The 24,724-nt window shown below is 35.1% G+C and overlaps 1 protein-coding gene across 2 annotated transcripts in view; it reads left to right on the top strand.

Annotated features, from left to right (window-relative positions):
• UBXN2B (UBX domain protein 2B) overlaps window positions 1-21,917 on the top strand; it is a 36,801-nt gene extending 14,884 nt beyond the window's left edge. The window contains exons 3-8 of one of the 2 annotated variants that reach the window (XM_045560924.1): window positions 6,764-6,914; window positions 9,430-9,513; window positions 10,467-10,576; window positions 12,986-13,123; window positions 17,944-18,105; window positions 19,093-21,917. In XM_045560924.1, the coding sequence (XP_045416880.1) occupies window positions 6,764-6,914; window positions 9,430-9,513; window positions 10,467-10,576; window positions 12,986-13,123; window positions 17,944-18,105; window positions 19,093-19,255 (808 nt within the window). In that variant the 3' untranslated portion in view covers window positions 19,256-21,917. The remainder of the gene's footprint in view (window positions 1-6,763; window positions 6,915-9,429; window positions 9,514-10,466; window positions 10,577-12,985; window positions 13,124-17,943; window positions 18,106-19,092) is intronic. The other variant, XM_045560925.1, reaches the window with a different exon arrangement.
• The last annotated feature ends 2,807 nt before the right edge of the window (window positions 21,918-24,724 follow it).

The raw sequence follows: 24,724 nt of genomic DNA, 5'->3' as shown, positions 1-24,724 counted from the left end.
ATTCATTCATTTTATTCATTGGCCACTGTTTCCCCAGTTTGAGCACATGTTGAATGACTTAATTTTCTCTTGATGTAGCAAATTAAAGTATTAAGTTACTACAATAAGACTAATGTATTAATATTTTCCATGCTGTTCAAATATGGTCACTAAAATATTTCAGTGAAGGGTTTTCCTCTTTTATGCTACCTGAAACAATGTTGCCATTAGTAATTGTAATCCAGTTTTTAAGGATTTTGTGTCTCACATTTGATCTGTAGAATTATTTACATATCTGGAAAAAATGAGCTTCCTTAAAAAATACTGGTTGAGACTCAAACTGTGTTTAATCTGCTTATAATACAATGTGTAGCAAATTATTGGCAATCTTTTTTCTAAGTATGATATTTTCTAACACTATGCACTTCGTTTGATTTCATATTCCATATCAACATTATCCCAGTTTTATTGTATTTCTACAGATTTGTTTGGTTTAGAAAACAGTGCTTATTTTCATGGTCTTTGGGCAGTATTATAAATCAAAACAGTTATCTTTTCATTGTCACTTTAAGCCAAAATATTTTCATTGTGCGAAACTCTAAGCCTAGTATGACCGATGTTTTTTAATTTACAAAAGGAGGTACATAGCCTATAGAAAAACCCTCAGAAGAATATAGTGTGATGCCTGTTTTAATGTATTCATCCACAAAAGGTTATGTATCACAGAACTTAAATGTCCTCCACAAGTCATTATATATTAATAGAAGTATTGTTTTGAGAATTAAATGAGATAAAATATATGAGATGCTTAGCACAAAGTTGGTCCTTACCTGGGCCTTAAAAGATTATTAAGATTAAGATGAGCACAGAAGATAAAGGACAAAATTCCAGGAACAAAGAAGCGCACAGAGGACGATAATCAAATTGACCAGAAGAATCAGAAAAGGAACCCACAGAACTGTAGTGGCTTAGTGGCAGATAAGGTTGGATAGGTGGAGGTGCAGCCGGCAGGATTTCGCAGGCATGGGACCTTTGCTGTCATGCAGTGCCCCACGCTCAGAAGAGCCCCATGTTTGGTTTAATGTTCTGCTCTTATTGTCCTAAAATTCTTAATAAATTTTGAACAAGAGGACTAACATTTTCATTTTGCACTGGGCCCCACAAATTAAGTAGCCAGTCCTGGATACAACCTTGAAAGCCAAGGAGATAAATTACACCTGTGTAGAAGGCAGTGGAAAGCCAGTATGGTTTTTAGTGTAAATTTAATGATAAAACTATAATATAGTGTTAAAGTCTTTCACTCTAGAGATAGACACTCCTCAGTTGTATTTTTTTCTCTCTGTTCTAATAAGGTTTTGCCAGTGGGCAAGTTATTTAACCTCCTTATTTTTGTTTTCTCACCTGTAAAATGGGTATAATATCATTGTTATGAGGGTTAAATGAGCACATAGTCATCCCTTGATAAATGTTAGCTATTATTATTTTGTCCTTGTAGGAAAGAAGGACAGACAGTACTATATAAAATTATAGTAGGACATGGTGGCTCACACATGTGATCTCAGCACTTTGGGAGATTGACAAGCCAGGAGGATTGCTTGAGGCCAGGATCGAGACCAGCCTGGACAACACAGTGAGACCCTGTCTCTACAAAAAATAAAACAGCCAGGCATAGTGACACACTTCTGTAGTCCTAGCTACTTGGGAGGCTGAATGGAAGAATCACTTGAGCCCAAGAGTTTGAGGCTGTAGTAAACTATGATTGTGCCACAGCACTGTAGCCTGGGTGACAAAGTGAGACCCTGTCTCAAAAAAAAAAAAAAAAAAATTGTTATGGAAAGAACAGGATAAGGAGGTAAGGAAATCAAGAAGAAAATAGTTGTGGTAATCTAAGGAGTGGGATAATAAAATTTTGGATTTAAGTGGTATTAACAGAATGGAGGAGAAAGGGTGATATTGACGTAGGATACTTTCAAGGAATTTATTATAGAATCTTGATGACATGGGATGTAGGAGTAAGTGAATAGGAAAGACAGAAAACTTAAAAGTTTTTAGTCTGGAATACAGAAAAATGTGATTGTTAATGAAGGGTTCATATGTGGAACATAGGTTTAGTTTTGGAGTTGGTGAACTTTAAGTAGTACTAATCCAGTAGGTGCTTTTAAATTCAGCACTGGACCATAAGTAAGAGGGTGGTGAAAACATATAGTTGAGAATCATCTGTATACAACAGGTTATCTTTAGCAGTGGGTAAATATTTTGATGATCAAATGAGTTTAAATAGAGAATGGGAGTCAAGGACATAGCCATACTTAATTATGCAAGAGAAGGAGAAAGAAAGCTCAGTAAAATAGAGGGGGAGCTATTAATTCCCACTGGGCAAAGAAACAACAATTTTGGTATCATCAAAGTCCAGGAGAGACAGTTCGAATACAAAGTGAGGAACAGGAGAAGGAGGATATGTTTAAAAGTATCAAATGTTTCAAAAAGTAATAACTGAGAAGAGTCTTTTGGGTTTGATGATAAGAAGGTAACTCAGAACCTTTGAATAAAATAGATTCAGCGGCAACATGGGAACAAAAATCTTACTGCAAGGAGAAAGTGCATGGGAAGTATGGGCACCGGGTACAGATATTATGTTTAAGTTTTGGGTCATCATAAGGGATGGGCAAAGGAGAATGTACCCTTCAGCAATTCATATTTATTTTCAATTGTTAAAAATGTCCGCTTCATGAAATAATGATTCTTTTATTCTTAATACTGCTTCTCTGAGTAGTTCAGTGTGAATTGACACTCAATAGAAACACTTTTACTTAATGGTAGGGTACAGTAATCACACATTACTGAACTGAATAATTGATAGGACATTAAAATCTGTTTTTGAAAATTCTAATGTAAGAAAAAAAAACTTGTCAGTTTAAATATCACTCTCTCAGATGCTTGAGAAAGAAAGAAGTCCAGATAAAAATGGAATTACAAGTTTTAAAATAATTTATGTGTCCCATGGTTTAATTTTGTCTATATTTTTCTTTATTTGCGTAAAAGTGTTAATATTTCCTTTTTCATGAATATTGATTAAACAGCTTACAAAGAATAGCTATTATATCTCCATTAAGGATAAATTTATTCATTCATCAATTTCAGTTATGTCAGTTATTCTAGGGATGTAAACTGTGGTGATCTTTGACTTCATAGAGTTTAAAATCTAACAAGGAAGCTAGCTAGATAAGAGAAATAAACAGGGAATAGGTATAAAATTATCCTATTTGTACCATGTAATATTTATGCCTTTAATTTTACTTGTGGCCAGGTGCAGTGGCTCATGCCTGTAATGCTGTCACTCTGGGAGGCCAAGGTGGGAGGATTGCTTGAGCTCAGGAGTTGGAGACCAGCCTGAGCAAGAGCAAGACCCTGTCTCTACTGAAAACAGAAAAATTAGTGGTGGCTCATTTCTGTAGTCCCAGCTACTCAGGAGGCTGAGGCAGGAGGATCGCTTGAACCCAGGAGTTTGAGGTTGCATTGAGCTATAATGATGTCACTGCACTCTAGCCAGGGCAACCAAGTGACACTCTGTCTCAAAAAAAAAAAAAAAAGCTTGCTATTGATATTACTACTTAATTTATTTTAAATGTTTTACTCAAACATTTATTATTTTATTATCTGGAAGTGGTAAAAGTATCATAATTTATATTAGACTCTAATAAGTGAAAGTTATATGTTGTAATCTCTGGGGTAGTATCCAAAAGAAAAATAAAATAATGTATAACTAACAAGGGAAATAAAACAACAGTTATTTGACTAATTCAGCAGGAGGCAAGAAAGAAGAAAAGGAGTATAAAGCATAATTATAAATATATATTCAAATATATATAGCAATAGTTACATTAAATATAAATGGTCTAGATCTATTTAAAGGATAGATTGGCAGGTTGAATTAATAAAAAAACTCTGTAGCTTATGAAAGGTAAATGTTAAATATAAGGACACAGAGAAACTGAAAGGAAAAGGATGTGCCATGCAAACACTAACCAAAAGAATGCTGATACAGCTATACTAATATCAGATAAGGCAGTCCTTAAGGCAAGAAGCGCTATTGAATTTAAAGAGGAGACATTTCATAGTGATAAAATGTCAGTTCATCCAGAAGATAGAACGATTCTAAATTTGGTTACATGGCTTAAAATATATAAAGTGAAAATCACAACATTCATAATTTTAGAAAACACAGCAAACTGAGAATAAAGGGATCAAATTAATCTGATTTTAAAGGATCTACAGAAAACCTACTGTGAAGATCACAGTTAACAATAAAATAGTGAAAGATTTCCTTCTGGAGTTGGCAACATAGCAAAGATAACCCCATCACCCTTTTCATTCAACCTGTACTGAAGGTTTTAGTCAGTAGAATGAGGTAAGGAAAACAAAAGTATACAAATTGTAAAGAAAGAAATAAAACTCTTTATTTGCAATAACATGATTGCATATAAAAAAACTACAAAAGACTCTTTAGTCGAACTACTCAATTTAATAAGTGTGTTTAGCAAGATCTTTGATACTAAATACAAGATCAATATTCAGAAATCAGTTTTCTTTTTATATACAAGTAGAAATAGTATAAGATTACATTTTAAAAAGATAGCATTTATATTCAAAAATATCAAATACCTGGGAATAAATCTAACAGAAACTGCAAAACCAGTACCAGGAAACTATAACACAGAAGACCCAAGGGAAGGGTGACATACAGAATTGAAAGATTTAATATTAAGCTATATCCTGTAAATGGTGGGGAAGGGTTTAATGCAAACTAATAAGCAAGTTCTAAAAGTTCTAGGAAAATACAAAGGGTCAAGAATAAACACACATATATATGTTTTTAATCTGGCTTATCCTGCTTGAATGTAAGCTCCGTAAAGACAAGGACTTTGTTTTATTTAATGCTGGATCCATGATACCTGGAACAGTGCCTTGCATATAGCAAGCACTAAACAGGTATTCGTTGAATGAAAATATAATGACCAATATTGCCTTTCAGAAGTCTCTCAATTTGAGTAGTTTATAGTTGGTTAAGGGATTTCCAAGTATTCTAGAAATCAAAAATGGTTTTATTGGTCTTGGTATTTCTTCCTTCTGCTAATTAAAGGGAATTTTATTCCTTTTCATTTATATTAAGTTAGTTTATATGAGCATAGAATATTATTAATGCTTCAACAGTCAATAAATATTAGTCCTCCCCAAAAAAGAAAACAGTAACCAGAATATTCATGAAGAAATAAAACAAAGTTGAGGACTTATAATACTGGATATGAAGATTTACTTTTAAAACTGCAATAGTTATGAGAGTAAGGATTAACAGTAAACGAATGGAACAAAATAGAGAACTCAGAAACACGCTTGATTTATGACAGAGATGACACTGCAGAGCAGTGAGGGGAGAGAATTTCATTACGTGGTACTTGGGACAAATGGACATTTATATGGGGAAAAATAATTCTTGGGCCTCTACTTTATGCCATCTGAGAACATCAGTTCTAGATGGGTTGTGGATCTAAATGTAAAAACTAAAACAATGAAACTTCTAAAGAAAACAGAGTATCTTCATGACTTTGGGGTAGGCAAAGATTTCTTAAACAAGTAACAAAGACCATAAACCGTAAAGGGGCTAGTAAATCATTTCCTGTGGCTGATTTTTCCAGTAAGATCTTTCTCACGAAGACTGAGATAAAAAAGAATAATTATTTGGTTTGTGAGATTAGAGACCTAGGACAGGGAAGGAGGGAGATACAACAGGAGATAGTTGCAGCAGGAAGTTTTGCTTTGCTTTTCTATATTTGTCATAGCTGCCTAATGTCTGCCATCAAACTCCTAATACTAACGCTTATCTTAGGAGCCAGGTAGGACACTGCTCAACCCTGCTTGCTATCCTGAACCTTTGAGTTTAGGCTTGGGAGGAGTTTTTCCATAGGCTCCTGCTCTAGGGAAACTTGAGCCCCAGTATACTTCTGCAGAGCACTGGCAGGATGAACAACCCCCACCCTTCAGCAGCTAGTGGGGTTCACCTGATGTCTACTTGTCGTCCAGGTGGATTTTTTTCCTTCATTTACAGTGAAGTGAGAGCTGGTCTGCTCTTCCCTCTTTCATAGTTATGCATATACTAATTTGGAAGAAAGTCTTGATGATGACCTCGGTTTCTAGTCTCCAGTGCTTATATAATTTCCTCCCATTGTTTTGTTTTGTGAGTCCAGTGTGAATTTGGAAACTGGATTACAGAGTATGAATAGTTTAACATGAGCTTTGTCGTCATACTAGAAGTCTCTATGTTGATACTTCATTGATTATATTTGATTGAAAAGAACTTGGAAGATGAAAAACTAGGGTACTAATCTTATATAAGGGAAATTTTTATGTTCTCTAGGACCATTTATGAAGTTGGAATCAGAGTAGAAATTAATCATTGAAAAACTATCTGAATTATTTGCTTTTAATAAATACAGGGAGTTTCAATTGAGTAGGTTTCTTTTCAATCCAAAAATCTCTGAAGAATAAACCTTCTATATGCAGCTGTGTAGTTTAGTTAGATGTTTATACTCTCTAAACCTAGAGGTTTCCTCACTAACTAGGTCCCTACTGAATATGGCCTTTCTTAGGGTGAAGGGACTAGCTTATTTCCACTGAAGTCACAAGAATGCCTCTTTTTAAATAAAAATTATTTCATAAGACTAGCTTTTTACTTTAAAGTACTTCTCTGTTAGTTCATATTTTTATTTATGAACTATAATGTTTAAAGGTTTTATTCAAGTGAAAATGAGTACAGTGGATTACATATAGTTCGACCTTCAACTGGGAAAATTGTGAATGAACTTTTCAAAGAGGCAAGGGAACATGGGGCTGTCCCTCTGAATGAAGCTACAAGAGCTTCAGGTGATGACAAATCCAAGGTCAGTACTCAATTTTAAAACTGTACTATTTCTATATTTGATTTCCTCTATCGGTTTTTATATTGTTTTACAAACATTTTTCTAACTGTATTTTTTGGGGAGGGGAAGTAAAAAAACTATGTTTTTCTTAAAATATTTGTTTCCTTTTTATAAGGTTATGATCTTTCCATTAATGATTCACAGTTGAGGCAATTTCTTACATTTCTATGCAACTTTTTAATTTACCTTTTAATTTTGAAATAATTATCAATTCACAGGCATTTGCAAAAAAAATTCAGGGAGGTTCCACGTCCCTTTCATCTTGTTTCCCCCAATGATTACATCTTACATGATTTTAGTGTAATATCAAAGCCAGTAATTTGACATGGGTACAATGTGTATGTACAGTTTTGTGTTATTTTATGATGTGTAGATTTGTGTAATCACCCATCTCAATTGAGATACCATTGCATCATCACAAGCTCTCCCTACTCCCTCCCTCTCTCCTACCATAACCTCTAGCCATCACTAATCAGTTTTCCATTTCTACAATTTTATAATATTGAGAACGTCATACAAATGGAATCATACAATATGTGACCTTTTGGGAGTAGCTCTTTTCACTCAGCATAATTGCATGTATCAATACTTTGTTCCTTTTTAATTCCTGAGTAGCATTTCATGGTATGGGTATACCACAGTTTAACCATTCATTTATTGAGGGACATTGTAGTTGTTTCCAGTTTTTGACTATTACAAATAAAGCTGCTGTGAGCGATTTTGTACAGGTTTTATTTTACTTATATAACTTTTCATTTCTCTGGAATAAATACCCAGGAGTGCAATTGCTGGGTCATATATTAAGCGTAGGGTTGGATTTTTAAGAAACTACCAACCTGTTTTCCAGAGTGGTTGTGCCATTTTATATTCTCATAATGTATGAGAAAGCCAGTGTGTCTACATCCTTACCAGCATTTAGTATTGTCACTATTTTTAATTTTTGCCATTTTGATAAGTGTGTAGTGATAACACTGGTTCTAATTTGCATTTCCCTAAGGACTAATGATGTTAATTTGCATTTTCCTAGTGGCTAGTAATGTTGAACATCTTTTCATGTGCTTATTTGCTATTATCTTTATTATAATGTCTCTTTATGACTTTTGCCCATTTTCTGATTGGATTTTTTATTTTGTTACTTTTGAGTTTTGAGGATTCTTTGTATATTTTAATAGGTCTGGGTCCTTTGTCAGATATATGGTTTGCAAATATTTTCTCCCAGACTGTAATTTGTATGTTTATCCTCTTACCCTCTTAATCGGGTTTGTCAAAGGGCAAAAGTTTAAATTTTGATAAAATCCAGTTTATTCTTTTTCTTTGTAACACCTCATGCTTTTGGTGTCTTGCCTAAAAACTTTCTACCTAAATGTAGGTTCCAAAGATTTTCTCCTATGTTATCTCGAAAAATTTTACATTTAAATCTATGATCCATTTTGAGTTGGTTTTATAAAAGGTGTGAGGTTTACATCAAGGGTCATTTTTTTGCTTATGATGCACAGTTGCTCCAGCATCACGTGTTTAAAGGCTCTTCTTCCTCCGTTGAATTGCTTTTGTACCTTTCTAAATTTCTGTCAACTTTTTTATAGAGCTTTTATAACTGTATCAACTGACACAGTGTTGGTATATTGAAGAATAGTTCAAGTGTCTTTTTTAGTGTAAGTGTCATATATTCTTATAATCAGCATTTCTCAACCTGGAATTTGCCTATCAAAATCATTTGAGGAGGTTATAAAACTTAAATTTTAGCTTTCATTTCATTATTTGTCAACAGTTTGAAATTCTCTTTTAGTCAAGTCTTAAGGTAATTTTGGCTCTTGCAGATTCTCTAATTTTGTAAGAAAATTGTGTGATTGATACAGTTTATTCTATGGAGAAGAAAGCAATGTGATAATAAAAAGCTCATTCGTGATATAAAAGGTGATTAAAAGGAATGACATTTTTACCTCATAAGCTATCCTACTTGAAGAATAGAAGACCTTGTGATTAGTATAGCAAAATAAAAAGTGCAGTCATAGGTGACTTGTTACAGTTGAATAAAAGCAATTAATAAGATAAGGATAGAGCTTTTCTTAGGGTGGTTCATACCTATTTATAAAACACTTCCTTTATGAAACATGATTGAATCATTGTAATTTTTATTAAAAGACTTGTCATAAAATATTAAGGGTAGTTTTTTTAAAATTTATCTATACTTGAAAAAATATATTTTAATGTATAGATGCATAGCTTAGTTTAAGGTTGGCCTGTATTATTATTATGTCAGCTTCTGAGTCACTAATGTTTTTATGGAAAGAGACATAATTTTTTACTTAAGTACATTTCTCTATAACATAAGACTTTCATTCTAATATAAAATTTTCTGGGTAAGTATGAACCAGTTTGGCTAATTACAGTTTAGTTTTAAAATATATATTATATGTTATAATATTTTAGTGAATAATCCTTAGTGAATTTTTAACTCACTTGCTATGTATTTTAGTCATTTACAGGTGGAGGATACAGATTGGGTAATTCCTTTTGTAAGCGATCTGAATATATCTATGGAGAAAATCAGCTACAAGATGTAGGTACAATAACCAAAATGAAAAAGTAAATATTTGCCTCTAGTTACTACTGTTTGTTTTAAAATTAAAAATTGATAATATAAATATATTTGTGTTGTTATTTTTTGAAACCTTGGTTAAAAGGACCAATGTGTAAATTTTCAGTATCAGTGTTTATTTTGTATGTCAATCATGCTTTGCATTTAGAGATACGTAACTATTTGTTGAATGTGTGGTTCACTGTCAAAATGAACATACAGGTGAGCACAGTGGTACACACCTATAAATTCCAGATATTTGGGAGGCTGAGGCAGGAGGATCACTTGAGCTCAAGAGTTGAAGGCCAGCCTGGGCAACATAGCAAGACCCCACCTCTTTAAAAAAATGTTTAAGAAAATGAACTTTATATGTATATATTTTAATTATTATAAATGGTATATTGTCATAAACATTTTAGCTGAGTTATAAATGTTAGAATACCTAAAGTCATTCTTTGCTTCTGTTGCTTTTTGAAATTTTGGAGTTTTAATTTTCATTTTAAACATATTTTCTTGGATGATGAGTGGAAATTCAGTCTTGCCCCTTGGTATGACTGTATAAGCTCTGTAGCATAGAAGAGTGTAGTCTGGGTGCAGATGAAGGAAGAGGATGGGAGTAGTGGGGTGCAGCTGGATATTCTCTTCTCATTACTTTTATTTTCTAGTGAACCACCAGTAATTGTACTTCAAGGCCAGGGTCAAGTTGTGGGACCTTTGGCATTTGCTCTCATTGTCAGTTTGTTAAGCTAAATACAAATCTGCTAAGAAAACACATGTGATTTCACGTATGTCTTTATAATAAAGAATAGCACAAATAATTCCCTACTTTAAATTAATTAAATGGTTTAATATGTTGTAAGATATTGCATTTGTAACTTAAAATTGTTTGGGGGAGATGTATTCTTATATATATTTTTTGTTCTTATGCCCAAAAGGTTCAGATTTTGCTTAAACTGTGGAGCAATGGTTTCAGTTTAGATGATGGAGAATTGAGACCTTACAGTGACCCAACAAATGCTCAGTTTCTGGAGTCTGTTAAGAGAGGGTAAGATATATTATTTGTATTCTATTTGTTACTTAGAGTGGGACTGTCTTTTTTTTAAACAGACTTAAACCACTAGTACACTACTGGTTTTCAAGAGTTGGTTCCTGGAATATATTGTGTTAAGTGGTTGCCAGGAGTATAATATTCTTGAGTATATAAAGGATATATTGCTATCTGTAAGTCACTGGTTCTTAACTTTGTGGGACAGGAGCATTGGACGTTGGCCCATTTTGAAATCTGATGAACCTATGGACCCAATTCCAAGAAGAAACATCTTAATGTACTGATCAGTGAATTGATTAGCATGTAGCTGCCCATCCACTAAGCCACTGTCCTGCTTACTGTTGACAGGGTGACTCTCATTGCATGTATGCCTGAAATTCAAATGATATTAGAAATTTTTTAAAGTGGCATTACTGCTGGCAGAAGATTTTGAAAAGTTAGTTTGAAGTTATAATTTGTGAGAGTAAACCAGATATTCAGTGCTCTGACTCATTCAAAGAACATTGTTAACTTATCAGCTTTTCTTACTAAAGGATGAGAAATCAAGTGATTTCGCTATGATAATAAAAAGCTTTTCTATGTTATGATTTCACTAGCTGACAGTGGGTTATTCCTAAGTGGAAATACAACTGAAGACACTAGGTTGATCATAAACTGGTAGATTAGTAGCAGGAAGGGACCAGAGTAGAGGGGGTTACACTCCGTAAGGGAATTGAAGGTGGAGCTTTTCCAAGTGATGAAATGTGTCCGGGGAGAGTGGCCGAAGTGGAGATTAAATTCATTGGAGTCAAAGCAGCCAATGAACTCTGAAGGAAAGGTATTTTAGAAAACTAATTAGTATGAATTTTGAATTTAAATTCTATGCAGATAATGTCAGGGTACCAAATAAAGACAAGAAATGCTGTAAGTATGCCGAAGTCACTGAGAAAGGCAGGAAGCTGTCCTAGGAAGCGATATATGGTGGTGGCAAACACAGGATATAATACTTTTAAGTCAATGCTATGGACTTGGAGACCTGCAGAATCATTGGGAAGAGCTGGGGCAGCTGGGCGGGGGAAGTGTTCCTCTGCTCAGTGAAGACCAATGTAACTGTTGAAATTGATGCTAATTTCAAGATAGTGGATGATAAGAACATATTGATGATGAATGTACTATTATGTAGATTAAAAACTAATTTATCGTTAAATGAAAATAATCCATAAACTTTGTAGGCTGATGTTTAAACAGACATAGTATATTAAAAGTATTTTTAAATCTGAGCCATACAATATCCTTGAGTACAAATTCTGCCTATGATAAAGAAGAGTTTTAGAAAAGACTCCATGAAAAAAATAAATGGTGTCAAATAGTGATTTTCAACTATGTAAGATCCATTGACTTTTTTGTAATAAGTATTTTGTAACACCATCTATACGATCCTCAAAGAAGAACATATAGATGACATCTGTGTACACTATTTCCCAAAATATTGATATAGTATTCTACGTTAAATATATTGAAGAAATAAAGGAATTTATTATAAAATGATATGTTTTAATTTATGAATGCTTAGATATGACCACACCAGGAGACATAAGTAGTCAGATAATTTGTACCTGTATGCAGTCTAGTACTTCTCAGGTAAAAATGACAGGTATAAAAACAGTGGTGAAGTATGTGAAGTTGTAAGTTTAATTACTACAAGTGGCATTGCATTCAAGTACTACAAGTGGTATTGCATTCAAAGTTCCAAACCAACTACAGTCTTACCTCAGTTTACATGATAGTGCATTCCTGGAAATTTCAACATATGTTAATACAGTAGCCCCCAAAATGTATTTTGCTTGTTTGGAAGATAGAATTAGGTTTTAAGCTCAGAAATTATAAACAGTGTTGTCATCCATGTGACTCCCTGGAGGACACTTGGCAATTCTGTGGAACCCAAGCCAAGTCTTCATTGTGTGAGACAAATCCCCTGTTGCTGTGCATCTTACATCCCCTGCCCCTGACCCTGAATGACAGCAGTGCTCTCATGAATCACCCAACGATTGTATCAATTTTCAGAACTTTCTCCAGGGAGTTCAGAAATAAATATCCACATTAACCATTTATCCTCATAGAAATTGTCTAGTGCTAATTCAGGTATAAACTGCTGTCTTACAATTTGTCTTTTTAAATGTCAGAAGTACTCCAAGATGACCGACAACCAAAAACATCCCTATGCTGAAAACCTCTAAGGAATAATGGGAGGTAACTTTAAGAAAGAAAAATCTACAAGGACTAATCAATCTTCATGGAAATTTTTATATTTTATAATTTAAGCAAAAATTGCTGTTTTCCATTGTAGTTCATGACTTGATTACAGTCATCTCAACAGTGTAATTTTTGAAAAACTTAATTAAAACCTTTTTTCCCCCTTTTTAAAAGAGAGATTCCCCTGGAGCTTCAACGCCTGGTTCATGGTGGCCAAGTGAATTTGGATATGGAAGATCATCAGGATCAAGAATACATAAAACCTAGATTGAGGTTCAAGGCTTTTAGTGGAGAAGGGCAAAAACTTGGAAGGTAAAAATCCTAAAATGAGAAAAATACTTGTCTTTGTTCAATGTGAATTTTCTTTGATAATAAAAAGAGCAAAATGCCCTGTGAAGTAAAAACTGAAATATGAACAATGAAGACCTTGCAGGTGGAATTAGATATAACAATCTGGTAATAATATTAGTAGCTAATACTTAGATAGCAATTACCATGATCCTGGCCCTCCAAGCAATTTGCATGCATTATCTCACTTAATCTTCACAACTCTCATGTAGATAGTGTTATTACTCCATTTTGCAGATGCAATAATTTGCCCAAGGTGATTGAGCTAGGAGATAACTGGCATGTGGGATTCATACCCAGGAATTCTGGCCCCAGAGTTTGTGCTTTTTACCACTATGCCATATGCCTCTTTCAGATTACCTAGTTTCAAAAGGAAATATTATAAAACATTGTTAAGATTTTAAAATATGGGTATCTTACATCACAACTTTAAGCGTGTGTGTCTGCCATAAGTAATTATTTGGCTCTTGCAGCAGGAGCAATGTGCTTGGCTTGGTGGTTTTCAGTAGTTTTTAAGCAGCCAAACTCTTTCTGCATGTTATGGAAGCCCAATATGTAAAACCCGAGTTCTTCTGATTGTAGGTGAAGGAAAGAATTGTCTGAGACATTTCCAGAGAACGCTAGGACTTTGAAAAACACAACTTAAAAACCAATGTACATGACAGAATATATGAGTTGACTCCTGTATAATTACTATGGCTTAACATAATCTTCATAAATCTTGTAAAATATGTCGGTAAAGGTCACACTCCACTTGTCCACATATTATTGCAGGTGATATGGAATTGCTGCGTTGGCAATGTTTCCAGTGTGCCCCACTGTGCATCTTTTGTTCCTTTTTATGTGATTCCTTCCCTTCCAACTCCTTTTCAATTGCCTTGTGCACACTGGTTTTCTATTCCCCTCTCATTTCTCAAAATAGGAAAGACTTCAGTATCAGCTTCTTGTACTTGTCTTTGCTATCTCTGTCTCCCTTTCTGTATCCTTTTCTCCTGATGAGACTGATTCCTGGGACATAGAGGGAATACAGGAATATGTGTTGACCTGGTTTTTTTAGGACCCAAACCCTTTAGTGCCCAATCACAGATCTACTTGGAAATTTTCTCCCCTCATCTCTTTCCTGCCAACACCTGTCACGCTTCTCTTGAATTGTGCTATTTCCTCCCTCCTCTGATTATGAGATACTTGCAATATAGAGATTTATAAGATAGTTACAAAATACTTAAATATTTTACATTTAAATAAAGTATATTTACTTTAAATATACTAAAGTATATTTAAATATGAGATTTATAAGATATACATATATTTAATTTTCTAGCACCTCTCATTTTTATTTAATATTTGTTGAGATTCTGATTTTGATTTAGAATATAGATAAAATGTCTAGTCATCTCTTTGCTATGTACATATTCTTTCTCTATTATTTAAATTTATGACCAAGAATTAATTTTAGAATGCACATCTTTGTTAGTAGAAGTCTAGTAAATCTAGAATTGGAATTGAAGGTAGTGTAAAAGAAAGGCAGCTAAGAAGAGCCAGTGATTATGATCTGTAAATTCACCTCATGAAAATAAAGATATTGTCTGGTGATAGTATCTCACAAAGGCCAGTCTTTTTTCTTATAAAGCAAATAGCTAGAGAAAATGACAGAAAAGAAAGAAGAAACTGATAGAAGAGAGTGACAGAGATCAGTGGTGATAATGCCATGTTAATTACTAGCCATTTTAATCAGGAATTTGATTCTAGAAAACAATCTATTGCTAGTTTAAGTAGTAAGGGGTTTCTTACAGGGTCTTGGGTAGTTTATAGAATTTCTGGAAGAGATAGAAAACCAGGCTTTCCTTAGGAGAAACAAACAAAATAGAAGAATGTTCTAGAGAAAACACTTGTATCTACCCCATTCCAAATCAAGTACTCAGTGCCCACAAAGCTAGGGACCAAATACTAGAATGTTCTGTCATAGAAGAACCACTGTCTTCACCACCTTGGTAACCAGAAGAACTGCATAGCCTCCACTTCACAAATATATACTTTCACTATACAAATAATATTTGCTTGGTGGGAAGGTAGAATCCTATAAAATCCTAGCTGCAAGGGAGTCTGCGAAATGTAGTCTTTAGAACTTCCAGCTACTAGTGTATAGGAAAGTTACACTAGAAGATTAGTGTGGTAGTGTTAGCTCATTTCTCAAGGGTTCCAGACAACTAATTTACTGAACAGAGAAATAAAAATAATCAAGTAAAATAGAAATGGGAATAATCCATTGTCTTCCATAAATGGCAGTCTAGATGGAAACTAACTTAATTTTTTATTGTGATATACAAGCAATTATGGGACAAACTTAAATACATTAAAAATATTACCCAATACCCTCACATAATATCACAGAAGCAAACAAATCATAGATGTAAAACTGCACATTTATAATTTTAGTTCAAACTGTATTATTGAATAAAAATTAACTTGGTAAGCTAGAGTAGAGCCCGACAAGGAAAAGACCTGGAAATCACAGAATCATTTTTGATAGGCAGGACTAGCAAGTAGACATTCACTGTAGGCTTTTGAGCTGCCATGTATAATGATAAAAATCATGATTTGAAGCAGATTTCTGCTTAAGAACAGTTACTCCCTGTTCATTCCAAAAGGTTGTGCTGGCCACTCCCATTCACCTGAGGTTTGACCTTCTTGGTCCCTGAACCCCTCGTGGCTCTTTTCTCTAAAGCTTAACAGCCACTTCCTTCCTGCCTTTCCTTCCCTTTCTTATCCCAGCTCTCTGGCAGCCCCTCACCTGACTGCAGCCTTAGCCATGCTGGGCAGGCCGTGCTGGCCTCCTCCAGTCTTCCAGGGCTGACCCCCCTGCTCCCTGCTTCTCTAAGCCCCAGATGCTACCCCTGCCCTCCCTCTCAAAAGATTTCTTTGCTTCCAGCTTCACTGAGAAAATAAAGCCTGACAGGAATTAACTTTCTTAATATGTTTCCCTCAGCCTCCAAGTTTACTAATAACTGTATCCATCTCTCCTTAAGTTTGGAGAAGTCATCGTTTCCCCTCCTGTCTGAGGCAATTATAGCCCACATCCTTTCTTCCCATTTGCCTAGAAACCTTGTTTTATCAATTAATTTCCCACTCTTCTTTAAAAAAAATCCCTGTGTTAGGCATGCTGAACTGTTGGCACAGTAAACCAGGTTGGCAGTGCAATTATTTAAGCTCTCAGTTCTGAACTTGAAAAAAATTCTTAGTATCTGGTCATTTATTATAAATCATCATCTTCTCCTTTTTCATATCTTTATCATTTATATTCCCAAATATGTTCTAAAATCTGTCAGGAAATAGCTAAAGAAAGGGGAAATGTTAGCAGTAAGTACCACTTAAGTTTACTAATTTATCATATATGCTCTGAGAGAAACTTTTTGAATGGGAGTAAGAGTCATGATGAGTTAGATTTGCGTTGGACTAAAGCCCAAATGCTCATAGAACTTTTATACTAATAAATATGTTGATATATTTCTTTTTAGTCAAAAGGAGATAATTTGTAGGAAGCCATCTAGATCTCAGTATTCAAGAGAATAAACATCAAGACTATCAAAGTCCCTCAAGATGACTGAGAGAATATAAAGATTTTATGACTGTAAAGAATTTGGCTAGGCCAGGCACATGGCTTACACCTATCATTCCAGCACTTTGGGAGGTAGAGGATTGCTTGAGGCCAGGAGTTTGAGACTAGCCTGGGCAACAGAGCAAAACCCCATCTACAAAAATTTTTTTAAAAATTAGCTGGGCATGGTGGTGCATACTGTAGTACCAGCTACTTGGGAGGCTGAGGTGGGAGGATCACTTGAGCCCAGGAGTTCAAGACCACACTGAGCTATGATCACACCACTGCACTCTGGCCTGGGCAACAAAGTGAGAACCCACTTGTAAAAAGAAAAGAAAGAAAGAAAGAATTTGGCTGAATTTGTTTTAATCTTTTAACCAAAAGAGCACTCTATTTTTGACATTCACTTTTGACTTACACTGACTGATCATCCTGGTAGATGTTAGAAGGGACTAAGAAAGCAATGCTGAGGTCGCTAGTAATCAAAGTCAAATGGTAAAATTCTATCAGATAAGCTTCATTATAAATTCATCACCATGCATAAAATTTTTTCCTTGCTAATAATAACTTAAGAGTTATTTCTCTTTTGCAGTAACTACAATCAGATGTTTTTAAGTAATATTAACCAAGTTGAAATTAAATGAATAGTGCTGATAATATGTGCAAAATAGCAGGCACCTATTGAAACACTGTGATTTAGGTACTATATCGAGGACTTACTCGTATAATATACCTTCATAACATATTATTCCGCTCATTTTATAAGTGATAGAGCTGGGATTGATGTACTCACTGAAGTCTGCACAATTGACATAGCTAAGATTTGAAACCAAGTCTGTCTGTGCTCTTAATCATTCTTTGAGATTAATTCAGAGTTGTTCAGATTTCTAACTAAAGAAACTGCTGTGCTAAACAGTCTGAAATTTCAAAGAGATAAAGGAGGAAAGGATGCAAAGTTAGGCTTTTGAGAGAGATTGGGTAAATTAAATCATAATCATAGGATCCAAATAATTTTTATATGACAAAAGAGGTTAAAAGTGTAGGAGATGCAAATGAAGCCATGTTCTTGCTAGTCCAAAAGCCATGTGGGGATCACTTGAGAATCAACTGTAGATCTAACTGCCTTCATTTTGTCTTGTGTCTTATGTATTCAGATTTGTGTTCTAATTCTTTAATTCTTCTTTCTTAGCCTTACACCTGAAATAGTCAGTACACCTTCCTCCCCGGAAGAGGAGGATAAATCAATACTTAATGCAGTTGTTCTCATTGATGATTCCATGCCAACAACAAAAATTCAAATCAGGTTAGCAGATGGAAGTCGTTTGATACAAAGATTCAATAGTACACACAGGTAAACTTCTTTACTGGCAAAGTGTTCAGTTTGCTGTTACATGCCAAGTGTCTCGTCTTAGTAAAATTGTATGTGACCTGATATTCTTTAGATATACTTTGAAGTTTTTGACAGAAGAAAAATTTTTTAAAGGATAATAGCTGTATATAAGAAGTGAAATACATGGTATTTAAATGATCTCTGTAAACCATCCAAATACTAATACAAATTCAGATATCACACAAAAATAAATTAAGAGCTATAGTTTTGGATTGTTGGTAAAACTATATGAAATAAAATCAGATTTACCTTAATATAGTAAAAGCTTATTTGGACCTTACTTAAAAATTTATGATAATTCTGATGGGGATTAACATTCTGTGTAGCAAATTCTTTGTAATAGAAATGTATAGTGTAAGTAAAGCTTAATTGTTCTCTTGTTAAGTTCTACAGATAAACTTTTAAATGTCCTTTAACATTTACTTGTGTGTAGAGATTTGTTGTTCTCATATTATTTGCATTTGTTCATTGAGTAAGACCCTAAAGGATACATTGATGATCCTTGTTGAGTTACTATGTATATGTGACAATAATTTTTTAAAATTATTCTCATGACTTAACACTTTTCGTAGTTATTGACTCACCTTGCCACAGGCCGATCATAGTTACCTTTTTTCTGGATCATATGCTGCTAACATATTTTACACTCTGAAAAAAGTAGGACCTGCCCTTTCAGTATAGCAACATTATTACACTTATTTTATGTATTATTCACCTAAAGATTGTATGTATTTTACACTAAATGTTATGCACACTCCAGAGTTAATCCTTACATTTTACCTTAAAGCTAAGATAAATTCTTCCATTGAAATACTGTATATTAAAGTTATAACACTTTTAAATAAGAGTTAAAATTGTGTGATTTTTAATATCTAATTTTAGCTAAAAAAAACTTACATGAAAATATGGTTCTTTGTATCACAAATTATTTTTATTTTATTTCTTCAGGATTCTGGATGTCCGGGACTTTATTGTACAGTCCCGTCCTGAATTTGCAACTCTTGACTTTATTCTTGTGACTTCATTTCCAAATAAAGAGCTAACAGATGAAAGCCTGACACTACAAGAAGCAGATATTCTTAATACTGTGATACTCCAGCAACTAAAATAATACTGCCCTTACATGCAGTAGCATGTGAGAATATATAATGTGCCATATTAATAAGGAAAATACTTCCAGCATTAAAAACAACCAGGTTATTTTTATTATTTCTACAGATGACTTTTGGCCACCTGCATTCCTTGGCTTGTGGCGCCCTTCTTGCATCTTAAAAGCCAGCACCATTGTATCTCTCTGACCCTTCTGTGATCGCATCTTTCTGGCAACAGCCAGGAAAGGTTCTCTGCTTTTAAGGACTCATATGGTTAGATTGGGCCCACTGGATAATCCAGGATTATCTCCCTATTTTAAGATCTGTAGTAACTTTAATCACATCTGCAAAATCCCTTTTACCATTTAAGGTTACACAGAGGTTTGGGGATTAGGGCGTGAACAGTTTAGGGGGGACATTATTCTGCCTGACTACCACAGTCCACTCCCTGTCCCAAAGATTCACATCTAACAAAGGTGCTCAAAAGTCTCAACCCATTATAGCATCAGCTCAAAGTCTAAGATCTTGTCAGAAGCTCACCACCTCAAAAGTCCCAAATCTCATCATTTACATCATCTAAATTAAGCATGGGAAGAGGATCTGGGTATGATGCCTGGGTCGTAATTCCTGTCTATGCACCTGTGGGCCTACAAAACAGGTTATCTGCTCCCAAATATGATGGCAGGACAAGCATGGAATAACAGTTATATACATTCCTGTTCAAAAAGCAGAAAATAGAATGAAAAAAGGAGCCACCAGCACCAGTGAATTTACAAATCCAGCCAGTCACACTTAACTAGGTTTTAAGGCCTGAGATTGACCTTCCTTGGCTCCCAGCTCAGTTCTCTGGGCTTGTAACTCCATCTCACAGTCATCTTTCCTTTTTTCACAAAAGGCACATGCTTGTAGCTGAGTAGTTTTGTCAGCTTGTTTCTTCTTCCATTCTCCATACCTTGCAGTTCAGGTTGGCAGTGTTTCTGCTGGTGTAACGTTGTCAGGGAACTTGTGGGTCTCCTTTGTGTGTCACGGGGATTCGCTCCATTGCACAGGAGTCTCCTCATGTATCTTTCCCGGATACGCCTATCTCTGTTTTTTACTTTTTCTAACGTAGCTGAGAATTTATGATTCACACCCTTAATGTCTTCAAAGAGCCTTTTGCGTGACTGAATTGTCAAACCTTTTGATCCTTCTGAGGTATTAGCAGAAGGTTGTACAGCCATATCCTGTCTGTTTCTCTAAAGCAGGCATTCCTGACAGTGAATCTCTTAACTTTCGTGTCTTTTGCTGTTTGGGTAGGCTGAGAATTTCCCAAATCATCAAGTCCTAGTTTCTTTATATTTAACATTTCTTCCCCCAACTTACCTATCTCCTTTCACATTTTACTACAACCAGCAAGAAGGCAGGCTGTACCTTCCACAGTGTGCTTGAGACTATCCTCAGCTAAATATTAAGTTTATCACTTACAAATTCTGCTTTCCACATAACTGCAAGACACAATTCAGTTAAACTTTGTCACTATGTAACAAGGATCTCTTTCTTCCAGTTTTCCAATAACATATTCCTCATTTTCTTCCAAGCCCTCAACAGCAGCACCTTTAATGTTGTTATTTCGTGATGATTTAGGTATTCTCGGTGGCAACTTTGGTTCTTCAAGCCCTCGCCGCCATTACCATTCCATACTTCTACTAACAGTCTGTTTCAGTCAGTGTAGCTCCTTTCTCTCATGCCCCTCAGAATTCTTCGCCTCTACCCACTGCCCCATTCCAGAGCCACTTCTCCATTTTCAGGTATTTGTTACAGCAGCACCCCACTGCCAGGTATCTAGAAAAGTCTTTTTTACCTTCGCATGCCAATTAACTTGAATGTGCTGCTAGGGGATTTGGAATCCACCTTCCTCCAGGTGGATATTTCTCTGGTTATTTCAAAGAGGTGAATTTACATGTGCTAGGGTTTTTAATACTGAGAATGCTTCCAGAACTGCCACAAGGTAAAAGTGTTGATCCCACTACTGCAAGGAAGAATTTTTCTCAGTGTCATAATAGAAAGAAGGTTATTCCTAGGTCTTCGCCTCAGAATAGGAAGCCCTGCTCGTTTTCCACTTATTGAAAACAACTTGGATAATACGTAACAGCTCCAACTCAGAAAGATCACCAGGGGTAAACTACCTTTGCATGGGGCAAAATCATCTTCATGAGGGAACTATTTCTAGACAGAAATGACTGTTTTAAATAAAAGGGCATTGTCTTGTTTTGGATTAACAAAGCAGGAAAGAAATTAACCAAACATTGTAAAATTATTTGAAATTTTCTTGTTTTTGTCAGTGGAGTGCCTATAGATGCCCGTACAAAAACAACTGCCATTTGTGTATATAGTAGTCTTCCAAAGTATAGAGATTTACATTAGGAGGGAGAATTAAACATCCAGGAGGAATGAACAGTACTTTCATACTTGCTACAGTGTTTTGCTTCATTGAGAGTCATTTTCCTGAATTATTTTTACTACTGTGGTTATTGTAACTGTTAAAATTTATAATCATCTCAAAAAATAGTATGTCACAATGAGCAGTTAGACAACCATGTGTGAAATCAGTCATTTCGCATGATGTATATAATGAAAAAGTTTGAAGTATCTGTTTACCAATAAAGAATGTTTTCATTGAAACTCATCAAAATGTTTTTCAAAATTTCTTTGATTTGTGGTTTTATTTGAGTGGCTGAATAGATTATTTTAAACATGAGTCACATTTCTTGTGGTTGAATTTCCCTTGGTGCACATTTTTTGGGGGCAGAGAAGGAACCGAAGGAATGTTACCTCAATTTCCCATTACTGTTTCTGTTTTTATTCCACCCAAATAAAAAAGTTCGGGTGCTGCTTTGCCACAGTGGATTTCTGAAAAGCTTGTCACTTGTGTTGTTATAAAGTATGTAGTGTTTGTACCTTAAGAGTTTATGTCCCTGATCAGTAGTAAAAATTAATATATATGTGGCCAATATTGTCATAAATGCTAAGAAATTTCTATAATCCTTTAAAAAGCTGTTTTGTTGGTTGGTTGGTTTTTGGGTTTTTCTGCTACAGAATCATGCTCTGTCACCCAGACTAGAGTGTAAAGTTTTTAATTAAAGTATCTTCTAACTCCAATTAAATGGAGCCCTGAGCAGGGCCTGGTGGCTCATGCTTGTAATCCTAGCACTTTGGGAGTCCAAGGAGGGAGGATTGCTTGAGTCCAGAAGTTTGAGACCAGCCCGAGCAACAGAGCCAGACCCCATCTTTACAAAAAATGGAAAAATTAGTCAGGAGTGGTGGTGCTGGCCTGTAGTCCCAGCTGCTCAAGAGATTGAGGCAGGAGGATCACTTGAGCCTAGGAGTTCAGAGCTATCATGACAACACTGCACTCTAGCCTAGTCAACAGAGTGAGACCCTATCTCAAAAAAAAAAGGCCCCAATGCATATGTGTAACAATGTGTATATATGTGTGTGTTTTGTATAGTACGTGAAAATAGCATGTGTGACCTGGAACTAATAGCTAGCTCTAATCCTCTTAGTTTAATAGTTTTGCCTCTTTCAAATTTATAGCTATGACCTGTGGGCCTGAGGAGGGGGAGGGAGGGAAGAGACTTAGAAAGTTTAAACTTGATGACTTACTTTCCTTTAGATAAATGTTTCTATATGAAGAAGAGACATTCTGGATCATTCTAGACAGCTGCTACCTTAAAATTTCCTTTGAGTTCTGTAGTTGATCTCATGTGCCTTCTATTGGCACAATTCGAAGTACAGCTAGTCAAATTGAAAGCTACAGGGAAAGAATGCTAGTAAGTCACTGTTGAGTTGACTGTATCACAAGATTTCCTGCTTTCTTTGGAGGGCTTGTTAAGCAAGTAACTCAGCGGGTGCTTAAAGATATCACAAGTAATTACCAAATACAGTACTTTTTCCGTTGGTTTATTATTGAACTAAGGTATGTGTGTTAATTAGGGAACATTAAAAGAGGGCTAAGAGATTAAAGGTCTGGGGCAACTGCCATTTTTTTCCTCACAAAATTTTCTTTTTTATCCTTTTTACCTCCTTCAGTTTACATTGGCTTGGAAGTACTATTTAAAATGGCTTACATTTAGTGTAGATATTTAAACCACTAGTCACTTTTCTCACTTTAACTTTGAGGATAGAAGAGTATTTAATATAAGTATATATCCTTTTTATTTTGTGCCTTTGTATTGAATTTTTGTTCATTTCCTTATCTACCTAGGGTACCTTTCAGTGTACTTTTAAATATCTTTCCTATTTTATTCTGCATTTTTATCTTTGTGGGGAAGGCTTGTTTCTTCAAATGTTAACGGATTTTATCATTGGGAAAAGCTTGTTTCTTCGGTGTTAACAGATTTTATCATTTTTATCCTAGGATCAGGAATGGTAAAAACTATAATTTTTAGTTTTCCGTGAGAATCTATGTCGATTAAAAAGTAACAAGTATAAATTCTACAGATACTCATACCATCAGTAGGCTTGAAAGTGACAGCGTGAGCCAGTCGAGTACAGGTGGGAGTCCTGCTCTCAGTGGCCTGGGAGTTGTGACTGGGCCTGGGCCTTTGCATGTGGAAGGCAGTGGGATGAAGTAGCATCTTACAGAGCTGTTGGTCCTTTCTACAGACTGATACCAGGTTCAACGGTCTGTGGGATGAGGTGGTCATTTTTATTAATATAGTAAAATCATATGCAAATACCATGTTTTGCATATTTATAAAATACTATAATAGTAAGGGTATAAGAGGTTTCTTTTCCTCCTTGAAAACCTATTATAAATATTTATAATGTGAGTGGATGTTAGCGTTTGAAATAGTGTGTTCATAGGTGTTCTATGGCCGCACAAACTAATCTGACTTTATATTCTTGAATAGTAAACGTGTATGATTCAGTAAGTAGCACATCTCTGAGGGATAACTACTTGGGTTTGTCATTTGTTGAGGGCCTACTAACAGCAGAGTCCTGTATTTGCAGGCAGCATGTTACTTACAGTAAAGGACGCTCTGTCGCACAGTTCGGCATTCTGACCTCAGCTATTTTAATAAACATAATTTCTGCAGAGAGGCCTGCCTTTATGCCTCAATCTAAAGTCAACCCTTGTCTTTCTCAATCACTTTGCCCCATTTGCCGTGGCATTAGCAATACCTGATAGCTTCCTATTGATTTGTTTAACCTACATTGTCCCTTCCCGTTCCCCCAGACTGTCAGAGCGTTCCACAAGAGCAGGAACGTTGTGTCCCTAGAGCCTCGAACAGTATCTTATCCACAGGAGTCACTCACTGGATGGGTAAAAAGTAATAAATCAGCAAACAAAGAATAGAATCCTCTGGACATTGGAAGAATATATGCATTAATATTTTAAAAATGAGGAGATTTAGAAGAGCCCGCAAAGTTGATGCTGGTGATAGAAAAATGTATGTTTTGATTGGATTTAAAAGGAGAAAAAAAGTGTTCTAGAAGAAGGGCAGCCT

This window comes from Lemur catta, chromosome 9 (assembly GCF_020740605.2).
Source record: "Lemur catta isolate mLemCat1 chromosome 9, mLemCat1.pri, whole genome shotgun sequence".
Classification (NCBI taxonomy): Eukaryota; Metazoa; Chordata; class Mammalia; order Primates; family Lemuridae; genus Lemur; species Lemur catta.
Note: the sequence above shows the minus strand (reverse complement) of the source record. Positions and strands in the feature narration are given on the sequence as shown.